A 26,636-nucleotide genomic window follows, 5' to 3' on the forward strand; every position below is an offset into this window, starting at 1 on the left:
CTAAGACCCAATGCTGTCAAAAATTAAAATTAAAATAAATAAATATTAAAAAAATAAACTACTCCTTGGATGCCCAATATTTACATGTATCACTGAATGTGCTTTAGCCGTAGTGGTTGCGATATGGAGGAGAGGAGTATCTTAAGGACCAATTTCGGCCCCATAGCCAGCATCGTCACATCCCCTGGGTATACACTAAGGGTCCCATGGACCACAGTTGGGAAATCACCACTCTACATCATATTTAGGTCAGGGGTCTTCCACCCCAAAGACAGAGATAAGTTAAAGGCACGTGGCCAACTCCCCAGCATTATTCTCAGTGTAAGCGTTCCTTCGGGGCCACAATAGGATCTTTGGACAACTGGATTTTGGCCACATGCAGTACTCAAAAAGTGAATTTTATTGAATAGTCTGTCAAATAACCAATAGCTGTGTCCCCCAGCAAGCACAGCCAGTGGCCAGCTCTTCTGAAGATAAGGAGATACCAAGGATGAGTGTTCTTGCTAAGAAGGCAAGGTGAAAACCCCTGAAATGAGAGATGTCTTTAGCCCAGTGAAAGGAGAGGCTGGCCAGAGTGTGCAGGAAGGATGTCTAGAAGTTGAGCAGACCTAGATTCCTGCAGGCCTTACCTGCTGAACCAAGAACTCCAAGAGGTCTCCGAGTTTGGAAACACTCCAGGTTCCAGACACGTCTAGCTCATTTTCCAAGGCAAATAATTCACCCTTTAAAAAAAAAAAAAGTTTGTTTATTTGTCTGTGCAAAGTCTTAGTTGTGGCACTCAAGATCTTCAATCTTCCTTTTGGCGTGTGGGATCTCCAGTTGTGGCATGCGAACTCTTAGTTGCAGCATGCGGGATGTAGTTTTCTGACTAGGAATCTAAGCCAGGCCTCCTGCACTGGGAGCTCAGAGTCTTAGCCACTGGACCACCAGGGAAGTCCCAGTAGTCACCCTTGATGTTGTATAGACCATGACTTGAGGTTCCAGACACTGGGTTGGTTTGCCCTCCCAAAGGGATAGCCAGCATCTCAGAAATTGCTATCCTCAAGGCCCCTCTTCCAGCCCAGAGTACTGGAAGGGAGATTCAGGAGTCCCGCCAGGTGCTTTGGTTGGCACAACAACCTTACTGGTAACCTCTCATCCCAGCCACTGAGCAGGGCTAAGGGTAACAGAGTGAGGAGCAAACTTTCTGGCTTTTGGGCAAGCTGTGAAGATTGAGTACATGCATCCTTAACTGATGATCATCCCCAGCAAAGGGAAGGGTCTCCATCACTCTTGACAGTGGTCCCAGCACATGCTTGAGATACAGTGTTACCATCTTTGGCGTTTCTTTCTTGATGTGCCATGGAAAATCCCCCTCAATTCACCTGAAAGCACAAGGCATGCCCAGTAGCTGCCAGCTGAGAAAAATGCTAACTGTTGGCCCACCACTTCCAATATTCAGCCCAGAGGCAAACAGCACTGGGGGTCCCTCAGCCTGGCTTCAGGGTTTCCCAGGTAACTCAGTGGTAAAGAATCCACCTGCCAGTGCAGGAAACCCGGGTTCCATCCCAGGGTCAGGAAGATCCCCTGGAGAAAGAAGTGGCTACCCACTTCAGTATTCTTGCCTGGGAAATCCCAAGGACAGAGGAGCCTGGTGGGCTATAGTCCATGGAGTCACAACAAAGTCAGAAAAATCTCCCTGGCCCACCCTACAAACCCAGCTATATGCCTGGTATGCTCTTCTTTCTTGTTTCTACCAATATTGATTCTTTTGTTTCAGTAGCTCCAGAAAACCTCTCCCATTTTCTCTTCTCTAACCTCCTAAAACAAGGGCTGGCAAACTTTTCCAGTAAAGGTCCAGATAATGAATACTTTAGGCTCCTAAGGATATATACTACCTGACATAATTACTCAGTCGTGTGCTCATAACACAAAAACAGCCAGAGACAAAATACCAGTAGGCAGGGCTGTAATTCCAAAGAAGCTATTTACAAAAAAACAGGCAGCAGGCTCGGTTTGGCCAACAGACCACAGTTTGTTCATCTCTGCCCAGGAGAAACTCTCCTGGTGTCTTGTAATTCCATACTCAACTCCCCAACTGCATTAGAGCAGAATGTTTTTGAGAGCACAGAGCTGGGAATTGGAAGACGTGATTCTCGCTCAGTCTTGCTCTAACTCGTGTACAACTCTTGGCAACCTCATGGACTGTAGCATGCCAGGCTCCTCTATCTTCCACTATCTCCCAGAGTTTGCTCAGATTCATGTAGGTGGCTCAGTGGTAAAGAATCCTCCTGCCAATGCAGGAAACATGGATTTGATCTTTGGATCAGGAAGAACTCCTGGAGAAGGAAATGGCAACCCATTCCAATACTGTTGCCTGGGAAATCCCACAGAAAGAGTAAACTTTTTGACTAAAGGGCCAGATAATGAATGTTTAGGCTTTAGCCTGGTGGGCTACAGTCCATGGGGTCACAAAAGGGTCAGACACAGTGACTAAAACAAAAACAACAGCAATGGAAACCAGGTAATGGATCTAAAATAATTAAATCTATGGGAGATTCTACATTCAGCTTTTTCTGCCTCTAACTAGCTGTGTGGTTGATGAGCGATTTATGCTACTTAGGCCTTCATTTTGTCATGTGAAAACTAAGATCTTTGTACTGTCGGCCATTTCTGAAGCAGCAGAATTGCTGGGACAAGCTTGCTAAAAATACATATGAAAGAAAAAAGTGAAAGTGTTAGTCCCTCAGTCGTGTCCAACTCTTTGCAACCATATGGACTTTAGCCTGCCAGGTTCCTCTGACCATGGAAATTCCCAGGCAAGAATACTGCAGTGAGTAGCCATTCCCTTCTCCAGGAGATCTTCCTGACTCAGGGCTTGAACTCTGGTCTCCTGCACTGCAGGTAGATTCTGAACGACCAGGGAAGCCGTATCAAGTCCCCGGTGCTATGCCTGAAAAGCATTTGCTTTATCCTTGTATTCTAGTTATAATTGTGAGGGAGTAAGCCAAGGGACTGAAAGGTTTTGCCACCAAACAAAGTCAACTTAAAGCTCTTTTCCTTTGCTCTCTTCCAGAAGCAGCAGTTTATTCAATGAGGTTGTGCAGATGAACTTTGAAATCGCCAGCTTCAGCAGCCTCTCAGGGAGCCAGCCCATCACCTGGCAAGTGGAATACCCACGGAGGGGGACCACGGACATCGCAGTGTCAGAGATCTTCATCAGCCAGAAGGACCTGGTTGGCATCGTGCCCTTGGCCATGGTAAGACTTTTGCGAGCATGGATGCACCTGCATTCAGCTATCTGATTGCACCTTGATGTCCTTCTTAGCTTCCCCAGGATGTTGGCTGCAATTGTTTTATGGGATGTTTGCATTCAAAGTTTTCCATCTTCCTACCCGCTTGGAAGTCGCTACTTTTCATTAATCCAGCCTTTCTCAACTTCAGCTAATTTTATACTGGCTTTATGACATTTGCTATTTTATGACATTTGCTATTCCCCTGTGCCAGATATATAGTATTTACTTACTTTTTCTTCTCGAACTCTACACCAGTTCTTTTTATTTCTGTTCCCCTTTTATAAGGAATCTTTAAGCCACTACATTATTAGGATGAGTGTGGTTTGCTGCTGGTGTAAACCACCCCCAAATCTTAGGTTCCTCATGCAACCTAGGTTGGTCTTGCTTATACCACATGGCTTAGATGATAGGGGGCTCTGTTCCAGGCAGTCCCTCTGGGATCTAGGCTGATGGATATGTCATCATCTTGCAGCTAAAACGGCAGAAACAACATGGCCTTCTTGGAGGCAAAGATACAGGAACAGTCTGAGTCACATGCAAGCTCTTTTAAGCAATGGCCAACAGATTACAAATGACACTTTCACACACATCCTTGGACAGAAGGAGTCCCCATGGCCCCATCAGATTTCAAGAGGTCTGGGAAACATAGGTGCAGAGGAAAAGTTAGATGACTACCCTGGTCTCTGTCTCATTGCACAAGAAATCAACATATAATTGACACAAATAGAACACAGCACAAATACAGTACATTCAAATCCCTGTTTCCAACTTCCCTGTACAGCTGGAAATGAGGAAGGGAGAGAGAATGGTAAGGGGCTAGAAGGATCACTCACCCACGTCTGCCAAGCCCTGAAACTATTCTCAAGAGCCATTCCTAGGCTTGTGCACAAGTGTTAAGACCCCCTTCTAGGAGATGTAAAGATGATGGCATTTCAAAGGCATGGGGAAAGTATTCTAAAGTGTAGCTCCAACTGTTTTTGCCAGAATTCACTTTCACGGACATGGAGTCTGGTGTGGATGTTCAAAAACTAATTTCTGTTCAGCTTTGGTGGCTCAGCCAGTAAAGAATCTGCCTGCCATGTGTGAGACCCTTGACCTGTCCCTGGGTTGAGAAGATCCCCTGGAGAAGTAAATGGCAATCCACTCCAGTATTCTTGCCTGGAGAATTCCATGGACAGAGGAGCCTGACAGGCTACAGTCCATGTGGTTTCAAAGAATGGGACACAACTGAGTGAATAATTGCATTAGAAATTGGAATGAGCAGGCTTTATTGACACTGGGTTAAGAAATATATCATTTAGAATTCTTTGAGTTACATGTGACAGAAAAGCCAACTCAAATTGGCTTAAGCATGATGAATTCACCAGCTCAGGTAACTTTAAAAGTCTAGAAAAGTGTTTCTCAGATGTTAACGTGCATATAGGTCACTTGACGATTCTCTTCAGATGCAAATTCTCATTTAGGAGGTCTGGGTTGGGTATTTTGTTAAAGCTCCTAAGTTATGCCAGTGCTTCTGGTCAGTGGAGCACAGGTTGAGTATCAAGTATGGAGTGTGTGTGTGAGTGTGTGTGCAAATGATGTCATCATGGAAGGTGGCTCCTTGTCCTGTGTCAGCTTTGTGCTCTTCTTGGCTAGAATCAGTGTCCAGGAGACTCTGTCCCTAAGGGGACTCCTGGTAGTGCCAGGCTGATATATTCACAGTATCATATCCATCAGGAAAAGAGTGAAAACTCATTGCCAACCAGTCAAGCAAATTCTTAGGACTGCTCTGATTGGAACTGATTGGCTGGCTTGGATCATGTATCCAACCTGGGAAGCCAATCATGGAAGCCAAACAAAATGTGATGCTCTCATTGGCCTGGCCTAGGGAACACCTTCCCCTGGAGCATGTTTGGAATCAGACTAAGAGCTGGTAGGCATGGGGCATGATGGGAAAATCTGATTCCACTGAAAGGAGGAATGGATGCTAGTCAGACATAGCAACAGACATACCCATAGGAGGTATTCTCTACCATAGACTTCTCTTGACTTTTCATGTCCTAGAAAAGGCCTCAACAATCTATAGCCCATGGGCTAAATTCAATTTCTGCCTGTTTTTGTGCATCATGCAAGCTAGGAACGACTTTTTCATTTTCAAATAGATACATTCTAAACAGTTATATAAGTAGTTTGTTAATATACTCAGTTTTGCCTCTTGGCTCACAAACCCTAACATGTTTTCTATCTAGCCCTTTAGAGAGAAGATTTGCAGCCCTATGTTAACGTAAATTATAGCCTATAAGGGCCTAATTTTTATCCTATTTCAAAAAGATAAGACATCCAGATACTGTGAAAAGTAAAGTCATTATTAGGATATGAGATATTATTTTGGCCACAAGAAACCCCTCTTTGAAGCAAAGTATTATTATTGTTGTTATTGTGATTTTGTAATACCTTTAAGGTAAAACGAAATGATGACTCACACACCCAGAATCCTATCGTTTGCAAGTAACTGTAAAAGAATTCAAACTGTCTGCATCCAAGTGACCACAGGGAGGCTGACCACACAGTGGAGTAGAGTTCAGAGTTCTGATGGCTAGATTTGAACTCATGTGATGTCATCATTTTTCTTCCCCTCGAATGTACAATTTAACCTCAACTCTGCAAAGAGATGTGGACAATTAGGAACTGTATTAGCATGAAGATATAAAAGCATCAGTTTGGAGGAATTTCTATTCTCTTATTTTCTGTGTTTTCAAAGTTTATTCTAGAATAAACTTTAGTACATTAATAGGCAGCTGAAATAGAAATTTTTATTTGGAAGAAAGTAGCAAATTAAACTGCAACTTGACTGAAGATGAGACATTAAAAAAAAAACTGAATAAGAGGCAAGTCTTTAGGTCACCTTTAGCAGCCAGTGAGGCAATGGGCTGGTCTTTGAAATAAATGAATTCCCCCAATTGTTGCTCATTTTAAAGAAAAGCAAACTGCAGAAAGGCAAAATAAATGTTTACCAAACGGGAAATGGGCCTCTTTGGGGAGGTTCTCTTAGAATCAAGCCTTCCCAGGTGAAGGTGAAGTTGCTTAGTCATGTCCGACTCTTTGCAACCCCGTGGACTGTAGCCCACCAGGCTTTTCCATCCATGGGATTCTCCAGGCAAGAATACTGGAGTGGGTTACCATTTGCTTCTCCAGGGGACCTTCCCGACCCAGGGATCGAACCCGGGTCTCCTGCATTGGAGGCAGACGCTTTAACCTCTGAGCCACCCAAGCCCCTTCCTAAACCCAGGAAAAAAGCCATGAGTCTATTAATGAGATTCTCAGTGACCTTCTGCCTCACTTAGCAACAGCTTCTAACTCCCTGTGAATAAATGAGATGGAAGGAGCAGAGGAGAGGGCCCTCAACTCTCTAGCAGACTGATCCTTCTGGGAAGGAGCCCCCTGAATCACACTGCCCACCCCTTGCAGCATCCTAAGTCGAGAACTTGGCCCTGCAAAGCCTTCTTTTGTCCACCCCGCTGTCACTTACTCAGCGATGTGATCCTCTCTTTCTGCAGGGCAAGAAAGCTTCTGGGTCCAGTTCCATGGGCTTTGAGCATCTCCCACCCCTCCAGTTCCCCCCGCCCAAAGCGCTAACATCAGCTGGGGCAGGAGAGGGGCAGGGGTCTGGCTGCGGAGACCAGGACCGAAGGCTGTCCAGGGCAGTCTGGGGCCAGCACAGACTGGGAGCTGGAGCCATAACTTTAGTTCTTGGGCTTCCGTTCTTCTTTGATGTAAGAAAAAAGTACTCACGTGTCTAGTTGAGACCCTGTGAGCAGAGGCCAGGTGCAGACCTCCATGTGGCAGTTTCTGCAAGCTGGCAGCACAGATGTGGAGATGCTGGTCTCTTTTCAGGGTAAAGTGATGCAGAATCCGCTTGACTTCACCCTGAGCTCTTACGATGTGCAGACACTGTGGGTGTACATTGTCGTCCATCCTGAGGAGTCAGCAGTGAACAGACAGGTCTTTCACTCGGAGGACTGGCACTCGAGGGGGTTGTGGGTGAGAGGGCCAACAGACGGCAAATAAGAAGCTATTTCTTAAGCACTAAGACCAGTCGTGAGAAGATGAATGGCGATATATGAAGATACATGAAGATACATGAAGACGAATAAGGCCGGACAAGGGGATGGCGTGTAACCATTTCCCAGTTCTGTTCATATCGCAAAGCTTCTCCCTGCAGTTTATTTAAAAATACAAAGCCAGGGAGTTTCCCAGGGGTCCAGTGGTTAGGGCTTGGCGCTTTCACTGCCTGGACCCAGGTTCAATCCCTGGTCGGGAAACTAAAATCCCACAAGCTGTATGGTGCAGCCAAAAAACAAATAAATAAGTAAATTTTACAAACATATGAAGGTAAATTTTATGCCAGCAAGAACAGGAGCCCCTAATTTTGGCAGGTGTCAGAAGAGGCCCTTTGTTCCAGGACCCAGGTGACTTTATCCTGGATTGAATTTCCTGGGAAGTGGCAAGATTTACTGAGAATTTTTAAGAATTTCAAATGATTATCATTTTCTACCTTTGCAAACTTAGGATGAAATATTCCCTGACCCCTGAAATACGGTGAGAACTTGGAGGTTTTTTTCTTCCATCAAGCTTTCAAAATTCCTGGATTGTGCCCATATCTCTCTGCATAAAATCAAATTTAAAATAAAGTGGCTATCACTTGGGCTGTTTAAAGGAGAAATTGCTACTTGTTCTCGGGCCTGCAAAGTGATGATCTTAATCCTCACCTCTCCAGGGTGTCACGGAGATTCATTAAGGTTTGAGAGATGCTTGGAGCTGCAGGGCGGAAAGTGCAGCAGGAAAGAATTGTGGGGAAAGAGATAGCAGGGTCTGCCCCTCTCTTCTGCCCTGCTCTGCCCTCCTCTGGACCCTGGGTGCTGACCCATATGGACCACAGCCCTAGCCTCCCTTGCCCTCTGGCTTCTGGTGGGGTTTTTAGCCAGTGGGAGGTGTTGATGCCCTAACCCCCTTTCACCCCCATCCCCTGCTGTGTCTATGAATATCATCTTATTTGGAAGTAGCATCTTTGCACCTGTGATTTAGCTAAAATGAAATCCAAGGGAATTTCCTGGTGGTCCAGTGGTTAGGACTCATTGCTCTTCAATGCAGAGTCCCAGGTTTGATCCCTGGTCAGGGAACAAAGATCCACTGAAGCCACTGCTAACTGCTGCTAAGTCGCTTCAGTCGTGTCCGACTCTGTGCGACCCCATAGACGGCTTCCCACCAGGCTCCCCCGTTCCTGGGATTCTCCAGGCAAGAACCCTGGAGTGGGTTGCCATTTCCTTCTCCAATGCATGAAAGTGAAAAGTGAAAGTGAAGTCGCCCTGTCGAGTCCGACTCTTTGGCGACCCCATGGACTATAGCCTACCAGGCTCCTCTGTCCATGGGATTTTCCAGGCAAGAGTACTGGAGTGGGGTGCCATTGCCTTCTCCATTGAAGCCACATGGTATGGCAAAAAAAAAAAAAAAAAATTGTTCTTTATTTGAAAAGTGAGGTCCAAAATCCAATGACTGATGTCCTTACAAGGAGAGCTAGATTTGGACATCTGGAGGAGACCAAGGGGAGGAAGGCCATTTGAGGAAGGTGACAGAGCTCAGAGGGAGGCATGTACAAACCAAGGAAAGCGAAAACTGCCAGCAGCCTACAGAGTCTAGAACAGATGCAAGGAAGATTTTCTCCTAGTGCCTTCAGAGGGAGGCTGGCCCTACAGACACCCTGATTTTGCACTTCTGGACTGCAGAATCCTAGGAGAATTTCTGTGGTTTTAAGCCACCCAGTCTGTGGTACTTTGTTATGGTAGCTCTGGAACACTAATGCAACGTTGTCCCTTCCCCTCTTGCTGTCTTCCCTAATCCCTCCCTTCCCTCTGGCTGCACATCTACCAGGAGCATGGTCCTTTCCACATACAGCTCTGTCCTGTTTGATTCTCCTCTTTCTGGGTACCAGTAACTGGGCTACTTACCCCAGGCTCCCAGCTGGGATGGGCATCTGGGTGTTCCACCATCCCTGGATGTTTCCTTTGATCCTGCCCACAGCTCTGTCATCACACGCTCTCCAGTTCTACTCCATTGGGTGGACTATCTGTTTTCAGCCAGGATGCTGAGGGATACTGAAGGTTAGGGTTAGGGATACATGCCCTAGACTCTCCTTCCCAGAGGATACCCAGCGATTATCCTCAGTCTGTGAGGGAGCGATTAAGGTATCTCACTGGGGAATCTGAACTCCATGGTTGGACTTCTCCACCCAGTGGCATCACACGGTTACTTGTCTACACCCTTTGCCATTGCTAAATTCAGAGAATGGGGGAATGGAATGTGCATTTGCTAGCCTGTGGCTTTGCAGAAATGCTCTTGGTCCCCCTTGTCAATCTACAAGTGATGGATGACTTAACTGTGCTCTGAGATCTGTGGGGAAGCGTGTTAGCAATATCCTGTGTTGGAGAAAGGCAAAGGCAAGCATTTACTCCGGAGAACCGAGAGACATCTCCTTTGATGGGGATGGGAGAATATTATTTTTAAAAAGACAATGAAAAAATAATGTGTTCTTATTTTCCCGAACACCTTGATCTCCACGCTCCTTCTCCTACTTGAAGATTTTACATTTCTAATTCCCTCGGAGTATTTTAAGGACGGCTTTGATGCTCTTGGCAATTGAAAAATGTTTGCTCAGTTGAAAAATAACTATATGAGCAGAAGAAGTGTTTCCTTGTCACAGCTGGAGATTTACTTTGGAATTCAATTTTAAAGTATCCCTCCCTCCAAGTCACCAGTGCAGATTTGTGTCTCAAAAGCTGATCTATGACTCATCTGAAGCTGTTTTGACAATGGTTTCAAGGTTGCTGATTAATTATCCAATACATGGTACCTTATTCACTGCCTGCCACAAAGAAAATGCTCCAAAAATATGATTATGATTGCCATTCATATTTTCATCATCATTATCTGATCTTGGGTTTCCCCATCAGTAAAAGGAAGGGTTGGGAATGAACAATCAATCTAGTCTCTTCCAAGTTTATACTTTGCCTCATTTTCTTACATTATGCATGTAGAAAGTAAAAGCTGTGCTCTAATTTTAAAGATTACATAACTTCACTGGGGATGAGAGACAGAGATGGAGAGAAAAGTGATGCTGACCTAGGAAAATTAGTTGGAGGGACTCACAGGCCAGCACTGTCTTCTTCCTTACCCTGAATGTCAGTCAGAGCCCCTGTACCATAAGAGCAGAGCCCTGGAGAGAAAACCAGAGCTCAGTGCAACTAACTGCCAGATCATAGCCCACCAACTTCTCATTTTTACTACGTCCATCTACCACTGAGTTTATCGTTGACTTAATATTTTCTCTCGGCAGAGAACAATCTAGGAATTGAGAGCCAACTATGTTGGCCTAAGTCCCAGCTCTTCCTCTGAATGACTGTGTGACCTTGGACAAATGCAAATGATATTATTTTGTTCTTTTTCCTGACTGAGTAATATTCAACTGTATACCTGAACCACATCTTTACCTATTCATCTGTCGATGGAATTTAAGTTGTCTCCATGTCCTGGCTTGGAGAAGGCAATGGCACCCCCACTCCACTACTCTCGCCTGGAAAATCCCATGGATAGAGGAGCCTGGTAGGCTGCAGTCCAGGGTCGCTGAGGGTTGGACATGACTGAGCGACTTCACTTTCACTTTTCACTTTCATGCATTGGAGAAGGAAATGGCAACCCACTCCAGTGTTTTTGCCTGGAGAATCCCAGGGACAGGGGAGCCTGGTGGACTGCCAGAGTCGGACACGACTGAAGCGACTTAGCAGCAGCAGCATGTCCTGGCTATTGTGAAAGGTGCTACAGTGAGCATTCGGGTGCAGGTATCCTTTCAAATTACAAAGACTTTATTCTGAGAAGGATTCTTAGGCTTCACCAGCCAGTGAGAGATGCCCATGACACAGAGATGGCTAGAAGCTACTGCCGCAGAGAATTAAACCTTCACCCCAACTTCTCCATCACCCCCACCTGCAGGGAGAAGGATGCACCACCATCTCCTTATTAAGTGCCTACTGTGTGCCAGGCATGGTTTTATTGTTTATTTTTTTAAAGATTTATTTATTTGGCTGCACCAGGTCTTAATTAAGGCATTCAAGATCTTTTAGTTATGGCCTGTGGGATCTAGTCCCCCGAGCAGGGCTGGAACCTGGGCCCCCTGCATTGGGAGCGTAGAGTTAGCCACTGGACCACCAGGGAAATCCCCAGGTAAGGTTTTAGATGCTGCTGGGTGCGTCCCCACTCAGCATCTTTGCCCTTGCTGAGCCCTCGATCCCCTGCCAAAAGGCTCCTCCATCCCTGCATGCCTGGTTCCTGCAGACTCAGCCCCGACTTCATCCTGAGAGGGTCCCCCTCCCCCCATAACATCAAGAGCTGCCCCCTGACACCTCATACTATCATGTTCCCATGTCTTAGTCTCTTCATATCTGATGGAATTCCTCTTCAATCATCCCCGACACTGTCTTTCTTATGTTTTGTTTCTGTATTCATCATAACATAAACCCTGCCTCCCCCAGTCCCCACCTCGATCTGGAATGTTGGCTCAGTGACAGCTAGGATTTTGTCCCTATTTCGTTTTGGCCTAGAGTCCCTTACTGTCCATTCATTCCATGCATGCATGCTCGGGCGTTCAGTCATATCTCACTCATTGCGACCCCATGGATTCTAGCCCACCAGGCTCCTCTGTCCATTAAATTTTCCAGGCATGAATATTGGAGTGAGTTGCTATTTCCTCTTCCAGAGGATCTTTCCAACCCAGGGATTGAACCTGCATCTCCTGCATCAGCAGGTGGATTCTTTACCACTGAGCCATCAGGGAAGCCCCCTTTCATTCCATCTTCCATTAAATATTGGCTGTGAACCGGCTGTGTGTCAAGCTGGGGAAACAGCAAAGAACAGTCCCATGTAGAGCATCCCAGGGATTATCCTGCAATGTCCGCTTTGAAAGCCCCCTGTGTGCCTGGGTTCCTTGTTTCCTCTGGTTGCCTCTCATCTAAGACGACGAGTTCTGCGGTGCAGACACACCCCTGCAGCACCATGCGTCTGCTCAGTCCCAGCACCCAGCATCCGAGGAGGCAGAGCTCCACATCCAGAGGGTGCTGGGTCCTGGTCAGTTCCACAGGAAGGAAGGTGAGAGTGGCCTGGAAACTACTGAACAGGATAGCAGCCTGCATCTTAAAGACTCCCGGTGGCCAACGAGATGCTACAACAGAGATAATGAATTGTGGGCACAGAATTCTACTCCCTCCCTGCTGGCTCCCCTAACCCCTCTGATGTGGCACACTCTGATGTGGTACCCAACCATCTGTGCTGTGTTTCTCTCAAACTGGTCTCGAGGCAGCCGAGTCCCCTGCCTTACAGCCACCAGCCTCATCCAGGCCACCGCCATCTCCCTGCCTCTGTCCTGACTCCCGACAGCTCATTCCTCTCACTGAGAAGCTGACTAGATGTCTCTCCTCTGGGCAGTCACTCTTCTGATAACTCCTATTGCACTTAACAAAAAGAAAGAAAGAAATACAGTGAATCTCACCAGGACCAAGGCAGCCCTGAATGTCTAGCCCACAGCTACTCTCTGATCTACAGACCTTTCTCAGGACTTCCTTGGCAATCCAGTGGTTAGGATTCCACCTTCCAATGCAAGGGGCATGGATTCAATCTCTGGTTTGGGATCCAAGATCCCACATGCCTTGCGGTCAAAAAAACGCAAAACCTAATACAGAAGCAGTATTATAACAAATTCAATAAAGACTTTTAAATGGTCTACATCAAAAAGAATAAACTTTTAAAACTGAATAAACGAAGAGACCACCTCCCCTTGCACTGCATTCCAGCCCCAGGGCCTTTCCACCTGCTGTTTCCTGTGTCTGGAGCTTCCCTCCAGATTCTGTACTGCATCTTTCCCCCACATTATACAGGACCCTGCTTAAATCTTCTCAGACTTATTTTAGTGATTTCCTCTTCTCACAGTCCGATCACTCTTTCCCTTCTGAGTATCTTGATTGTCTTCCATAGCAAGACAGAAAATCGCGTATTTATTTACCTGTTCATTGTCTGATTTTCCCCGCTGGCATGTCAGTTCCAGGAGGGGAAAGACCACTCTGTCAACAGCATTGAGAGCAATGCCTTGCACCCAGTAGATGCTTGATAAGGAACTGTTGAATGAATGAATGAATGACCCACTGCATCTGTTTTCCCCACTTAAGTGTAAGCTCCTGGAAGTTAAGGACTCCTGTCTCTTTCATCAGCGCCTGGCGCTACCCCTTCCAAAAGGACACCACTCCAAAATACTTATTGCCTAAATTTCTCCAGCCAAAAGAAAGATGTATGATTCTCCTTGTTTGCTGAGTGCAGGTTACTGATGCCAAGGCGAGCATTCAATAACTGTCAGCCCTTCTTCTACAGCCTCATAATTGTGTCAGCCCTTGCAACAGGTTAGAGCACTCATCTAGGAATGAATTTACAGTTCATTTGCAGTAATTGTCACACAAGAGGGAAAAAGGAATATTTTGGAGGGAAAGCAGAGAAGATGTGTCTCTAATGGAAGTAATGAATTCTCCGGAGCCGTTTCAATCCCCTTTACAAATAGACTACGTATTTAGACCCGCTTTATAGTGTCGTCCACTGATTTTTTTCAAATGGGGAGAAAGTTCAATGGCTGCTCAGAGTCTTTTGTTCAGCTTTAGTTCATAAATTTGAAGACTTTAAAATCAAGTTGTGGGGACTTCCCTGGCGGTCCAGTGGTTAAGACTCCACTTTCTACTGCAGCCAGGTGTGCGTTTGATTTCTGGTTGGTAAACTGAGATCGCATATGTTTACATAGCCAAAAATAAAATAAATGCAAACTGAGAAAGGAGTGTGGATTGTGCTATTTCCATGGTTCTCAAACCTGAGAATGGTAGACATCATCTGGGGGCCTTATTAAAACATGGATGGCCAGCCCCACTGCAGAGTCTGGAGGTTGTGGGTAGATCCCAAGAATTTGCATTTCTGACCATTTCCTGGTGACACTGATGCTGCTGCTCCAAGGACCACTGCCCTGGATCAGGGCTTCCGATGCTTGGTTTTCCCTTTGCAACACCCATCTCTCCCCACCACGATGTTCTGTGTGTACTTATTGACTGTCAGAGGCCCATCTCCCCTCTGGCCGGTCATCTCCATGTGGATAAGTCCTTGGACTTGTTCATGGCTGTGTCCTCAATTTCTAGAACATTTCTCAGCACCTAGAGATATTCAGTAAATACCTCCATTGAATTAATGAGTTCTGATAATGTATAAAGGGCTTCCCAAGTGGCTCAGTGGGTAAAGAATCCACCTGCAATTCAGGACACACAAAAGATGCAGGTTTGATCCCTGGGTCAGGAAGACCCCCTGGAGGAGGGCATGGCAACCCACTCCAGTATTCTTTCCTGGAGATTATGGACAGAGGAGCCTGGTGGGCTATAATCCACAGGGTCACAAAGAGTCAGACATGACTGAAGCAACTGAGCACCACTCAAAAATGTATATACCTTCTGCATATGCTACTCATTATTAATTTGGTTACAATCTGGGGAGGAAAGAGACATATTTAGAAGCTTATAAAGCAGTATTGTCCTGTGAAACTTTGTTCCATATCTGTACCACCAGCTATATGGAGTCCTCGAGCACTTCCAGTTGGCTAGAGTCACAGAGGAATTGAATTTTTAACTTGACCTAAGTGTAATTCATTGTAATGTAAATAGCCACATGTGGCCAGTGGGCCCTTTATCAGATGGAGCAGTGATACAGGGGATGGTGATGAAGATGACTGGATGGGAAAGGTAGGTCCAGATTCTGTCCTGCTGTGAGTCCAGACCTTTCCATCATTCTTCCTCTGTTCAGCGCTCAGTGTAGCTCCTATGGGACTGTTCAGTAATGGGGATACATTTTTTTCCATATTGTATATGATCTGATCTGTTAAACTTGAAAAGGCATGATGAACGATCTTTGAATTCCTTGTGCTTTATCAGCACAGTTTTGGAGCAGATGTCAAGAAAGAAGCTCCACTGGCTTAACCTAAAAGGAGAGTTAACTCCATTGTCCAAGGGCTTCAGGCATAGTTGGATCCAGGCGCTCAAGCAACATTTCCTACCATTTGTCTTTTTTTCCAAGTTCTGCTTTTCTGTCTGCAGACTTTCCTTTTCAGGCAGGATTTCCCAAAGGTTACTGCAGACTTCCATTCAAGTAATTTAGCATCCCTAGGAGAAAGGCTGCCTTTCCCCCAAGAGTTCCAATGGAAGTCTCAGATCTCATCCCAGGTCACACTGATTATGACTGACCAAGCACAATGTGTTTGCCTCAGAATAAGGCCGGATCCAAAAAGAACTACAAATAATTGGAGGGGAATGGGGGACGGATGGATCAGGGGGCTTAGCAGACAAAGCCCAAGAGATACCAATTACAGTGCTTCACAGACACCGCAGGCAGGGCTCAGCTTACTGCTGCCTTGGTTTGTGAGTCATGACTCTCCATGGAATGAGCACTCAGGCAAAGGGTGAGCCCCAACCTGGGCTACACATCAACTTTCACAGCCTTTCATACAGCTTTGATCCTCTCAGCCTGCATTCTGCCTGGCTCACCTCTTGCCCAGCGTTATGAAGACAGAATAGAGGATAAGGCTAACCTCCTAGACTGTGGCAAATGCCTGGCCTCCAATCCCAGCTCCACTACTTTTCAAGCTGTGTGATCATGGGCAAGTCACCTTACCCTCTATCTGTGTGTTTCCTCACCCGTGAAATGGAGATAATGACAGTCCCTACCTCACAGGGTTGTCATGAGGATTACATCAGATGATACATAGGAAATCCTCAGAAGAGTGCTTTCTTCTCTTTGTCTTCATCCATGCTCAGTCATGTCTGACTCTTTGTGGGCAAACCCATGGACTGTAGCCCGCCAGGCTTCTCTGTCCATGGGATTTCACAGGCAAGAGTACTGGAGCAGGTTTCCATTTCCTTCTCCAGGGGATCTTTCTGACCCAGGGATTGAACCCCTATCTCTTGCATCCCCTGCATCAGCAGGTGGCTTCTTTACCAGCTGAGGTACCAGGGAAAACTCAGAAGAGTACCTGGCACATATTAAATGCTATATAAATGCCAGCCATTATTATTGAGGAGTAGCAATTGTAACAGAAATTTCATTAATTAGCTCCACCACATTCATAGTAAAATGGCTTATTTACTACCGAAGTGCAAATTCCTGTTATTTGTTAATCCATACAGTCTATTAATGTTCTTTTTTTGCTTCGAGTGCATACTCCAAGTTCATTAATATTATGCACATTCCTGCCCTGATACATCTGGTGGGACCATGCCCTGAATTACTGTATGAGTGGAAGAACAAGAGGGTTTCTTTTGTTGTTTGTTCTCTCCAAAACTATGAAAATGAGCAGGTAATAGAGTCAGAGGAGCACTCCAGAGCGTGACAAGCTCCTTTCTCTACACTTTAGGTGTGTGCACAGCATTGAGGAGCTAGTTGATAAGGACATCCCTTCCACACTTAGTCTTGTTGCATTTCATTCCTTTTTTCCATCAAATGCTTCTCCTTGGATCTTTGTGAAATACTTCTCCTTAAGTTCTGCATGCCCTTGTGCATCAGTTGGCAGAGTATGGAATGGAAATCCTTGAGTGGGGTGGCCCCTGAGACCCCTTCATGGAGTCTGAGATGAAAACTATTTTCATAATAATACTATCAGTTCAGTTCAGTTGCTCAGTCAGTCCGACTATATTATAATAGCTATCTATTGATGTATAACATGGAGAAGGAAATGGCAACCACGCCAATATTCTTCCCTAGAGATTCCTGTGGACAGAGGAGTCTGGCAGGCTATAGTCCATAAGGTTGCAAAAAGTCAGACACGACTGAAGTGACTTAGCACGAATTGATATATAACAAATTATCCCAAGATACAATGGCTTAAAATAAGAAGGGGCCAGGAGTTCAGGACCATCTCTGCTGGACCAACTCTCCATCTCAAGGTCTTTCATGAGTTTGCTGTCCAAGTATCGGCTGGAGCTGCATCATCTGAAGGCTTGAGTGGGGTTGGAGGACCCACCTCCAAAGTGCCTCATTCCCACGACTGATGAATTAGGTCTCAACAGGAGACGGCTGGCTTTCCTCAGAGACCAAGGTGGAAACTGCAAAGCCTTTTATAAAAGACTCAGCAGACACACACCATTGATTCTCTGTATTCTATTGATTACATCAACCATCACTGACTCAGTGTGGGAGAGGAATACACAAGGGTCTGACTACCTGGAGGCAAAGATTACTGGGGGCTCTTTGGAAAGACTGGCTCTCCAAGTTGTGATGATGTGATTTGCTTTATCCACCCTATTTCTGTCTTTGTGCAGAGGTATAGAATGATATCCTCCTTTCTCGTCTTTGAGTTTTTTATTGCTGAGTTTTTATTGACATATAGTTGATTTGCAGCATTGTGTTCATTTCTGCTGTATAGAAGAGAGACTCAGTTATACACATATATATGCTTTTTTAATATCCTTTTCCATTATGGTTTATCTCAGGATTTAATCCAGTACCCTGTGCTATACAGCAGGACCTTGTTTATCCATTCCATATGTAATAGTTTGCATCTGCTAATTCCAAATTCCCAGTCCTTCCTTCCCCAACTCCCCTTACTCTTACTGCCCCTTACTCACACTATGTGTGTGGGTCTGTTTCTGTTTCATAGATAAGTTCACGTGTGTCACACTTAAGGGATATCACATGATATTTGTCTTTCTCTGCCTGACTTATTTTTATTTAGCGTGATAATCTCTAGGTCTATCCGTGTTTCTGCAGTTGACATTGTTTCATTCTTTTGTATGGCTGAGTAATATTCCATTGTATACATGCACCACATCTTCTTAATCCATTCATCTGTCGATGGCCATTTAGGTGCTTCCACATCTTGGCTATTGTGAACAGTGCTACAGTGAACATTGGGAAGCAAATCGAAATGAATTAGACTTTTGTCCAGAAAGATGATGTCGTCCTTCTAACAGCTTAGGAGATGTGTGCTTTTGTCATCTTGAGCTTTCAGAACTCTCCACTTTAATTTCTAATACAATAAATATTGATCAGCATAACCTACATAGGCAACAGCTCTTTTTGTTGTTATTCAGTTGCTAAGTTGCATTCAGCTCTTTGAGATCCCATAGACTTCAGCACATCAGGCTCCCCCGTCCTTCACTCTCTTAGCGTTTGCTCAGATTCATGTCCATTGAGTCAGTGGTACTATCTAACCATCTCATCCTCTACCTCCCACTTCTCCTTTTGCCTTCAATCTTTCCCAGCATCAGGATCTTTTCCAATAAATCAGATCTTCACATCAGGTGACCAATGTATAGGAGCTTCAGCTTCATTATCCATCCTTCCAATGAATATTTAGAGTGATTTCTTTTAGGATTAATGGTTTGATCTCCTTGCAATCCAAGGGACTCTCGAGTCTTCTCCAATACCACAATTCAAAAGCATCAATTCTTTGTGGCCCAACTCTCACATCTGTACATGACGGGTCCCCAATAATTTTTAAGACTGTAAATAAAAGGACCCAAAGACCAAAATGTGTGAGAACCCCTGACCTGGGCTGGGAGAAATGGGTACTAGTAATAAAAGGAGGTGTTTAGGTAGAGTTAAATTCCAGATTTTATCTTCTTGACCAAATAGTTCTGTACAAATGTGTAAATTACGTGTGAACAGAGACTTTTTTTTTTACCTTAAATGTAAATCATTTTACATATTTTATTTTTTGCCACTTTATTTTTTTTTAATTGAAGGATAATTGCTTTACAGAATTTTGTGGTTTTCTGTCGTACATCAATAAGAATCAGCCATAAATACACCCATGTCCCCTCCCTCCCGAACCTCCGTCCCATCTCCCTCCCCATCCCACCCTTCTAGATTGTCATAGAGCCCCTGTTTAAGTTCCCAGAGTCATACTGCAAAGTCCCATTGGCTGTCTATTTTACACATGGTATTGTAAATTTCCATACTACTCTCTCCATACATCTTATCCTCTCCCTCTTCCCCTCCCTCTGTGTCCATAGGTCTGTTTTCTAAGTCTGTTTCTCCACTGCTGCCCTGAAAATAAATTCATCAGTACCTTTATTCATTATTTACCTTTCCAACAAGAAACCTCTTCACATGACCTTTCCTCCGGAAAAATTCATGATTAATGATTAATATTCTCAAGGCAATGGGAAAACAACCAAGGGCAGATGTCAAGTTATCTGTGGCTTCATATACAGAATGACCTATTGGTTCATTCATGGAACAAACATTCATTGAATGTTCACAATATGTCAGGTGAATGTTCTAGACTTTAAGCATAATGACAGAACTAAATAATCAAGGTTGCTGCTGACATGCTCTATGAATCAACATGCCCTTCATTAATAAAATCACAAAGGAAAGAGGGTGGATTTAGAAACCAGTCTTCTCCGTCTTAGCAGAGATGGCTATAAAAATACATGTATGCCTTCTCTTCCTAATTCATGATGTTCTAGGCAGAGTCTTCATGCAAATCAGAAAGAGGTGCCTTTCCATAGGACACTCGACTTCCCTCTGTCAGAAAATCGACCATATCTGCAATGTGAATGTGGAGCCCTTGTGCAGTGCACAAATTGCCCAGCTGTGCTTGGCAGCCCTGCCTGAACCTATCCGCAGACCAAGAAAAACTCACTGTTCTTAGTTACAGGGAAAAGGGTTCTGTTCTATCTATTGTTCATTCTTTTGTCAGTTTCCTTTCACCCTCATTTTAGGTTTTAGCACCAGACTAGAGACCAATTTCTGCCTTGCCTGTGCCTGAGTCTAAAGTGACAGTCATTTGTGGCTCAAGGTTCTAGATATGCCTTTTACTTCCTCTCCTCCCAAAGGGGCCTTGGGAAGGGAGGATTTATCAGAAAACTAGTATGTGAGCAGTATGTAATTCCTTTTCCCAACCCTTACTGTCAGGTGGTCATAGCTGCAGAAACTCTCTTCACTCTTGCTAATAAATACTGGGTTGGGTGGGTGTATCTATCACCCACAAAAAAGGGATAAATGATCCAGTTACTCTGAGCAGGAATTTTAAATCACTCACTGTCATCAGACCTAAAATTCACTTACAAATGTGAATAGTATCTCAGATACCTGTTCGCATAATGTTAAGAGGCTCTAAATAACAAACTTTCTAAAATACTGCATTGTGTCCTGTAATGGAAAGGAAAAAAAAAACAGTTTTCCGAATGCTTACAGAATCCCTGTTGTGCTCAAGTACAGAATCGCTGAAGCTGGAGTCCCTGCATACTAAAAAATTCTTGAAAGTAAAAATGAAAGGAATTGTTAATGGAATTTCATTTTCAAGAACCTTAGGTGGGTGCAGATTTGAATGAGAATTAATCTTGGTATTTTACTTTATAAATTAATATAAGAGCTCCTAGATGAAACGAGATTTTTTTTGTCTCCATCTAGATGTTGTCACAGAGTTTAAAAAGGTAAAAATCAGCACATTCATTTATTTTTATCGAAAAGTGTTCCCTTTGCCTTCCAAAACATACCGGGAGCATTCTCACTTTCCCTTTGAGGGGCCACCTGCCACCAGGTGACATAGGAACCCCTGAAACTGATCTCCATTAACTAAAAGCAGCCTGCAGTGAAGTTATAACCCCTCAGGACTGCAGCATATCATCCTGAGAGCCCTCGGCAACTTGTAGTTCTGTTTCTGAATATAAAGAGAACTCCTGAGCAGCCATGGCAGATTAAGTGGGTATCCTTTCCACAGAGCATAGTCCTGCCATACCACCTTCTTACCCTGAATCCTGCCCTTGTCCACAGATTGTGGGAAGACTCAAAGTTTAGGACAAAATGCTTACGGCACATGGTGCATTCAAGGAGCCCAGAAGGTGAGTCCAGCTACTTCCTGAAGCCCCCATGAGCCCACCCCTCAGTGAATCTCCCTATCTCAGCTCCATTATTCCCCTTGTCCAGGTTGAATAATCATTCTTCCCTCTAACCAATCTAGAATCTCAGAGATGAGCTAAGAGGCTGTAACTATCGTCTAAGGCATTTTTTTACCATAAACTTTGTAAAAAAAAATAAAAAGATTTATTTATTTATTTATTTTAGGTCTTTGTTGCTGCCTCAGGCTTTCCCTAGTTGCAATGAGTGGGGGCTACTCTCTAGTTTCAGGGAAGCCCCTACCACAGCCTTTTCCAGATTATACTTGCTGACTCATTTTTAAGGTGTCACCCCCATGCCCCTCTCTCTGCTGTACAATCCTGCTTCTGGGAGACACAGAAAACAAAATAAAGCCTCCCCAGCTCCACACATCCCCACTGGGATCCCACATTGGATGCAGAGTGGGAATTCCCAGAACAGGGCTTTGCCAAGTTCACTGCGAATATTTGCCTTTCCGTGGCCTGATTTCTCTGAAAGCTTCTGTGTCTAGGTAGGGACTCTGGAACTTTCATAATCAGCAAACAAAAAGGTCACCAGTAATTTGGGGCCTGATTTTAATTGAGATTATTTATGACATGAGTTTGGAGAAGGAAACCCACTCCAGTACTCTTGCCTGGAAAATCCTGTGGACGGAGGAGCCTGGTGGGCTGCAGTCCATGGGGTCATGAAGAGTCGGATATGAATGAGCAACTTCACTTTCACTTTTTACTTTCATGCATTGGAGAAGGAAATGGCAACACACTCCAGTATTCTTGCCTGGAGAATCCCAGGGATGGGAGAGCCTGGTGGGCTGCCGTCTATGGGGTCGCACAGAGTCAGACATGACTGAAGCGACTTAGCAGCAGCAACAACAAATGACATGAGTTTCCTACTGAAGGACACCATGGGAAATATGAGAGTGCCTTCTTTTTTGCACAACCTCCAGAAGCTTCTAGCTTAACGTGAAGCTAGAAGGGAGGTGAAGCTAGAAGGGAGGTCTGGCTTGGGGTCTCTTGTCCTCAGTTCTGCAAAGAACTGGACTGGATACGCTTCTTGGTTCTGTGAGTGGCCAAAAGCTAGACAGTGCGTCGTAACCCCCATTCCCTGACATCTGCTCAGCACTCTACAGTTTATAAAAGACTTTCCCATATTTGGTCTTGTTTCATGTTCATCAGTGTCATTCATGGAGAATCCTCTTTGAAGGCAAACCTCACCAGTCATTGTTGTTGTTCAGTCGTTTAGTTGTATCTGACTCCATGTGACCCCATGGACTGTAACCCACCAGGCTCCTCTGTCCATGGAATTCTCCCGTCAAGAATACTGGAGTGGGTAACTATTCCCTTCTCCAGGGGATCTTTCTGACCCAGGAAACAAACCAATATCTCCTGCATTGGTAGGCGAGTTCTTTACCACTGAGCTACCTAAGAAGTGCAGACCACCAGTATCCCTCTGAAAATGTCGTGTCATCCCAAGGAGCCTAACCCGAGGATCAGAGCAAAAAACTATCAACAATTTCCAGAAATTAGAACGGCCTCCATTTGGTGAATCTCTGAAAGCCAAGTTTGCTGAATCACATTGAGATCCGTTTCCATGATGATAGTGATTAATCCTTACTGAGTGCTGGCGCTGTGCTAAATGCTTCAGAGTCATTGTTTCATTTTATCCTTAGAGCAGCTGCTTCCTCAGTGTCTGAGCCTATATTATCTTCAACTTATGGGTGAGGACATTGAGCTAATGATACTAATACTAGCTACAATATTAGTATTGTAGCTAATACTCTTGCAGTGATGTGGGTTGGAAATGGTGCAAGTGGAGTTTGAACCCATATCTAACTCCAGGGTCTCTCTTCTTGACTTTCATACTTCATCCTGGAAAAGACTGATGGTAGAAGGATGCAGAGGAGGAGGTGAGTGATGACGAGGCTATTGATGATAAGTGGTGGTGATGTGCTGGAGATGGAGATTGTGGTGAAGGTGACGATGGTGATAGCGATGGTGAGGGGGATGATGGCAATACCAATGGTAATGATGGTGATAATGATGATCATGAACATGGTGATGGTGAGGGTGATGGTGATATCATGGTGGTGGTGATGTGATGATGATGATTCTGGTGACAGTGATGATGGTAGTGATGCTGATGCTGATGGTGGTGATGGTGATGGAGATGATGGTCTTGGTAATAATAGTGATATCATCATTGAGAATAGCCAAAAGTCAGATCTGATGAATGAGAAGTTGGAGAAAGAGAATGATGTCTTGGATTAAAAATCAGGAGTCAATAAATAGAAGCGATTTACTTCTTTCTTTTCTTGTGTCCATACCTTCACTCTGAGAGTAGTTCCCAAGGATGAGCAACCACAATATCATAGATATGGGCACCTCAGAGGAATAGACTGGTCCCCCAGTACGGTGACCAACCATGTCAGTTTGCCCGGAACTGAGAAGGTTCCTAGAATTGGGGACTTTCAGTTTTAAAACTGAGACAGTCTGGACAAAACCAGAGTGAGTTGGTTACTCTTCCTCCCAAATTGACTTTGGGGTTACAAACAGTCATGGTCTGTTGTAGTTATTTAAAGACCATCTTTTTGCTTTATGGTTTCCTGGTGGCTCAGATGGTAAAGAATCTACCTGCGATGCAGGAGACCTGGATTTGATCCCTGGAACAGGAAGATTTCCTGGAGAAGGAAATGGCTGGCCACTCCAGTATTCTTACCTGGAGAATTCCATGGACAGAGGAGCCTGGCGGGCTACAGTCCATGGAGTTGCAAAGAGTTGGACGCTACTCAGCAATTTACTTTTAACTTTTGTTACTTTACAAGCAGAGATTCTTAAGATTCTGTTGACTATAAGAAAAGAGGTCAAACCAGTCAATCCTAAAGGAAATCAGTCTTGAATATTCTTTGGAAGGACTGAAGCTGAAGCTCCAATACTTTGGCCACCTGATGCGAAGAGCTGACTCATTAGAAAAACCCCTAATGCTGGGAAAGATTGAAGGCAGGAGGAGAAGGGGATGAACGGAGGATGAGATGGTTAGGTAGTATCACCGACTCCATGGACACAAGTTTGAGCAAGCTCTAGGAGTTGGTGATGGACAGAGAAGCCTGGCATGCTACAGTCCATGGGGATGCAAAGAGTCGGACATGACTGAGTGACTGAACTGAACTAAAGGACTGTAAGAAGGCCTTTGTCTGAATCCAGCCTGAAAGTGAATTTTATTTGGTGTCTTTATATATATCACTTGGGAGATTTCACACAAATAAATCAATCCATATTCCTGACTTCTCTCAAAAGAATCAGAAGATCTAGAAATCTGTGGCCCAAATTCTTTTAGGCAGTAACTAATGGAGCCCTCGGATCAGCATGAACTAGGCTTCATAATAGTTTATACCGAATCTGCTTCACCCATTTGTTTTGCCTGCCCAAACTCTGTAGGCATCTCAGTTGAAATAATGCATATAATTTGCACAATGCTTGGCACTAAGAAGTACTTGACTATTTTATTTTGATTCCTCCTAACTAGTTATACCTCTCAACTCAAGAATATCACAATCCTTCAGCAATAAAAAGGAATGAAGTGTGTTGCACATTACAACACGTTTGAACCTTGAAAGCCTCATGCTAAGTGAAAGAAGCTAGTCACAAAAGACTCCATATTATATAATTCTATTTCTGTGAAATGTCAGACTAGGCAAATCCATAAAGAAAGAAAGAAACTTTATTGTTGCCTGGTCTGGGAGGGATCAGGGGAGACAGCTAGGAGATTCAGAGTGTCTTTTTAGGGTAATGAAATGTTCTAAAAGTGATTGTGGAGATGGTAGCATCATTCTATAAATCTATTAAATATTATTGGATTATACACTTTAAATGGGTAAATGGTGGAGCATGTGGACTATGTCAAATAAGCTTTTTTTTTTTAAGTTCAGCTCCAAGTGCAAATACTGCACCCTTCCGAGGTCATAACATTATCAAAAGGTGAGGCCTGGCTGCTCGCCTCTCAAAAGCCAACAAAGGGGCCAGGTTGGTGGAAAGGCAAGTTTGCTTTATTTTGGATCCAGCAACCAGGGAGTAGGGCAGACACCTGTCCAAAGGCCAAATCCCCCCACTGACAACACAATCAGTGGGCAAGAGCTTTTGTAGACAGAAGAAGGAAGCTCCGTGCAGAAATAGCACAGTCAGCTTTGACAGTCATCATGAAATTGGTCATCAGTAGTCCGATCTGCGTCATCTTAATTTTGCAGTTAATCTTCAGTTTCAGGGTCGGTCAGTTTGTTTCCATTTCTTTGAGGTCAATATTCAGCACTGTGGCCACTTATGTCATGACTACAGTCTGGTCATCACGTAGTTAACTTCTCCACCTGGTGGGGGTTTCAGTATCAAGACAGCTCAGAGGAGATGGCTCCGAATATTATCTATGTAGCTCTTGAGAAGAAACTGAAACATCCTTGAATATGCTTAATGAGTACATTATTAGTATTATTATTAGGTCCCCTTTGACTGTTTTCCTTTGTTTCTGCATGATCTCACTTCTCTGATTAAACTTATTCTCAGACAATAGCAGGCTGTAGACTTGGAGGAGTAGGGGCAAAGACCACAGGTTCCTGCTCGTTTCAGTCTGAAGGGATGAGGAGAGACACAGAAAGCTCGTGGTGCAGGGTGGGTGGGGTGGGGTCTTGAACCAATCCCTGGTGGGAATGCAGACTCTAGAGGCAAACAGCCCAGGTTTGAGTCCTGAAATGGGGACCACCAGTCCATCCTGGCACCAGGTTCCTCCCTTGTTTCAGCCACATTTCAACTCCACCCCAGCCAGGGAGATGGGTCTCCCTTCACACAACTGGTTTCAGCCTTAAACCTCTGTCTACATCATCGTCTCCACGGGGACACATCTTCTGTCAACTTCCTCACTGATCCCTGTCCACCACCTCCTTCGATAATAATAATAAACTAGTAATTGCTGATGTGTCCTCCCAATAGCCCTATGTGATGGGTGCTGGGCTGGATATGATGACCAGATCCTACCCTCTGAAAACAATGAATGTGACCTTATTGGGAAATGGGTCTTTGCTGATGTGATTAAGGTAAGGATCAAGGTGAGATCATGGTGGATCAGGGTGGCCCTAAATCCTACCAGAGCATCCTTCTAAGAGATGAAAAAGGGGGTCCCAGAGACACAGAAGAAGGCCATGTGAAGCAGAGGCAGAGATGGAGTGATGTGGCCACAAGCCAAGGATTGCCAGGGATGTGGCCTCCACAAGAAGCTGGAAGAGTCAGGAAGGGTGGGGCATCTTGGCTCCTGGAGACTTTCAGCCTCCAGAACCGAAAGAGAATAAATGTCTGTTGTTTAAAGCCATCAAGTTTATGAAGATCTGTAACAGTAGCCATGGGA

The 26,636-nt window shown here is 44.6% G+C and overlaps 1 protein-coding gene across 1 annotated transcript in view; it reads left to right on the forward strand.

Annotated features, from left to right (window-relative positions):
* Window positions 1-26,636, forward strand: part of TMEM132C (transmembrane protein 132C) — a 452,942-nt gene that overhangs the window by 357,442 nt on the left and 68,864 nt on the right. The window contains exon 4 of the mRNA XM_070386332.1: window positions 3,056-3,239. Coding sequence (XP_070242433.1) covers window positions 3,056-3,239 — 184 coding nt within the window. The remainder of the gene's footprint in view (window positions 1-3,055; window positions 3,240-26,636) is intronic.

The sequence above is a fragment of the Bos mutus genome, chromosome 17 (assembly GCF_027580195.1).
Source record: "Bos mutus isolate GX-2022 chromosome 17, NWIPB_WYAK_1.1, whole genome shotgun sequence".
In the NCBI taxonomy this organism is placed as follows: domain Eukaryota; kingdom Metazoa; phylum Chordata; class Mammalia; order Artiodactyla; family Bovidae; genus Bos; species Bos mutus.